This window comes from Penaeus japonicus, unplaced genomic scaffold, assembly GCF_977035675.1.
Source record: "Penaeus japonicus unplaced genomic scaffold, GWHDUDI00000001_assembly GWHDUDI00000011, whole genome shotgun sequence".
In the NCBI taxonomy this organism is placed as follows: Eukaryota; Metazoa; Arthropoda; class Malacostraca; order Decapoda; family Penaeidae; genus Penaeus; species Penaeus japonicus.
The window spans coordinates 37,234,071-37,236,570 of NW_028234413.1; the positions used below are offsets into that span (position 1 = coordinate 37,234,071).

General features: G+C 48.0%; 1 protein-coding gene across 1 annotated transcript; it reads right to left on the bottom strand.

The window, feature by feature from the left end:
- Nucleotides 1–6: 6 nt before the first annotated feature.
- Ktl (BTB/POZ domain-containing protein Ktl) lies at nucleotides 7–1,409 on the bottom strand. Its single transcript, XM_043032116.2, has one exon. It carries the CDS (start codon nucleotides 1,370–1,372, stop codon nucleotides 536–538), a length of 837 nt encoding a protein of 278 aa, XP_042888050.1. The 5' UTR covers nucleotides 1,373–1,409; the 3' UTR covers nucleotides 7–535.
- Nucleotides 1,410–2,500: the final 1,091 nt, after the last annotated feature.

The following is a 2,500-nucleotide window of genomic DNA, read 5'->3' on the forward strand; positions in this document are numbered from 1 at the left end:
TTTCGGATCAGAGCTGCTTGATTATAAGAGTTGATTACTTTTGTCGTTTCGATCACATTTCTTCACTTCAAAAAATGAGAAAAAAATCACTACACATTTTCCTTCAATAATAAGCAAATAGCAGGTACACGACTCCATGCTGCGTGTTTAGAGGCTACCTATAGCTTGTTATCACACATACACATAATGTTGGGCTCGTACTAACACTTGCTTTGAGTTTCCTCTTGCGTTTAATAGTCTAATACACTTGGTGTGCGGAACGGCTATAAGCAGAATGAGAGAAAGTATTCCTTATTCACATATTTTCTATTAACGTTTTAAAGCTGTTAATGTCTGTTTCCTTTAGAATCGACCAAACAAAAGCAGTCAGCGACTTTACATTTTGAAACTGTTCCCACCTGCTTCACGTCGCCCGGAGCACGTGCGTCAACTAAGCATCCAGGATTAGCGGTAGGGGTTGTCAGAATAACGATTTCGTGACCGTCAAGAAGCTGCCCTTCCTCGGGCGCTGCCAGATTACCCCCCCGCAGCCTAGTTATTCTCTCACCCACACGAACTCGTTGTAGTGATTCCATCGGTCCTCCTCGGAGTCCATGCCGGGCTTTTTGTCCACCATCATGCCTCCTGCCGTGCTGCTGCCGCACGACCCCTGGCACTTGTATCCCGCCAGGACCAGCATGTCGAAGGCCTGCTCCAGGAAGGTGTGTTTGAGGAAGAAGCGGCTGGAGTAGCGGTCAACCGCACCACGATCCGGGTCACGTGACTCGTTCAACGTATCTCCGAACACCTCACGGCACAGTGTCACGCGACCGCTCACAAGGATTCGGTTCAACTTGCGGAACTTGACGTCGGCGAGTCCGTCACGTCCGAAGGCGAAGGTCCCGCGATAACTGACGGTAATTGTGCCACAGGTGGTCTTGACTAGAAACGAAGGATCGATGGGGCTCAAAGATTTGGGAACGGTAAGAGACTCCACCATATCCTGCAGCGCATAGTACTCTGCCTCGTTCTTGAGTCTTTCACGTTCACTGAAGTTTTCTGGTAACACGAGCTTCTGGTTTCGTAAATAGTCGAGAATGTAACGGAACAAGACACCATCACGATCTACGAAAAACTTGCCCTTCGAATCTCTCAGCACGGGGGTCTTGGACTTCCCGCTAAACATTTGACCCAGCAGGCTGTCGGGGTCCTTCTGAAGAGTCGTCAATGAGGTCGTATAGAAAACTCCTCCGACATTTAATTCCACTATGGGAGGGAACACTTGCGTGATGGAGTTCATGGTCGATCCCGCCTGCTGGTCGGATGCAGGCTGGCCACTATTCGAGGACCCCGAGGACGAGGAACTGTTGGTCGTAGCGCCGTTGGTGGCCATCGTGCAGAGGTCTGGTCTGGGCCGAGGTAGCGACGCGAGTGTCTGGCAGCGAGTCAATACCAGCCAGCACCACCCAGCCCGCGCACACCTTCACGCACGCACACACGTACACGCCGAGGCACACACGCAGGAGCATACACACACGTGCACACTGTTTCACGCACAAATACACTCGCTAGCGCTAAAAACTCAACGCCATGCTCGTGCTGCCAATTGAAGGAAACGACTGTACATCTTTTCTTACGTACGGACCGGATGTGAGCGCTTCCGTTTAAAGAGATGCACTTGTTGAAGAAGACAGCACCTGATGAGCGTTGCTTTCATAGATAAGTTTCTTTCCTACGTAGGCAGCAAGAGAAAAATGAAAAAGAAAAAGTCTAAAATGGAGTATGCACGAACTTGGTGAGGTCATATGATGCGCAGGTATCCGCATTTTTATGCATGACTAAAACCTGAGGAAAAAGTATTCCCAGAGTTTGGTATAAATAAGAAGGAGAACGAATCTTATGAATGGAACAAACAACGGTAACTAGGAAAGAGATACAAAGCGAAAATGATATATCATTTAGGTTCATAGAAGGTAAAATCCCGAATGGAAAAGGGAAAAGATTCCCTATAATTTATTTAATGACGCGAGATCAGCTCCCTACCAAATGCCGTTACGCTATAAATGGTGTTCGTGTTTATATGTGTGTGTGTGTTGGCGTGTGTGTGTGTGTGTGTGCGAGTGTGTGTGTGTGTGCGAGTGTGCGTGCGTGTGTGTGTGTGTGTGTGTGTGTGTGTGTGTGTGTGTGTGTGTGTGCGTGCGTGCGCGTGTGTGTGTGTGTGTGTGCGTGTGCGTGTGCGTGTGCGTGTGCGTGTGTATGCGTGTGCGTGTGTGTGTGTGTGTGTGGGTGTGTGTGTGTGCGCGTGCGTCCGTGCCGCCCACATACTACTACTACGAATTACTTTCTAGATAAAAGCGTCGGCAAGAGAAATAAGCACAAGAAAATAATTACATGCAAATAAATATATTTTTCTCCGCTAAAAATCAATACTGAAAAGTGTCGTGATCAGAAAAGACTCATCCGAAAACAAACGTAAAGATACACCCGCCCTGAAAAAGAAATACCTTCTTAGACCTAAACA

What these genes read in the sequence shown, in the direction of transcription:
- Ktl (XM_043032116.2), bottom strand. Translation starts at nt 1,372, where the DNA reads ATGGCCACCAACGGCGCTACGACCAACAGTTCCTCGTCCTCGGGGTCC.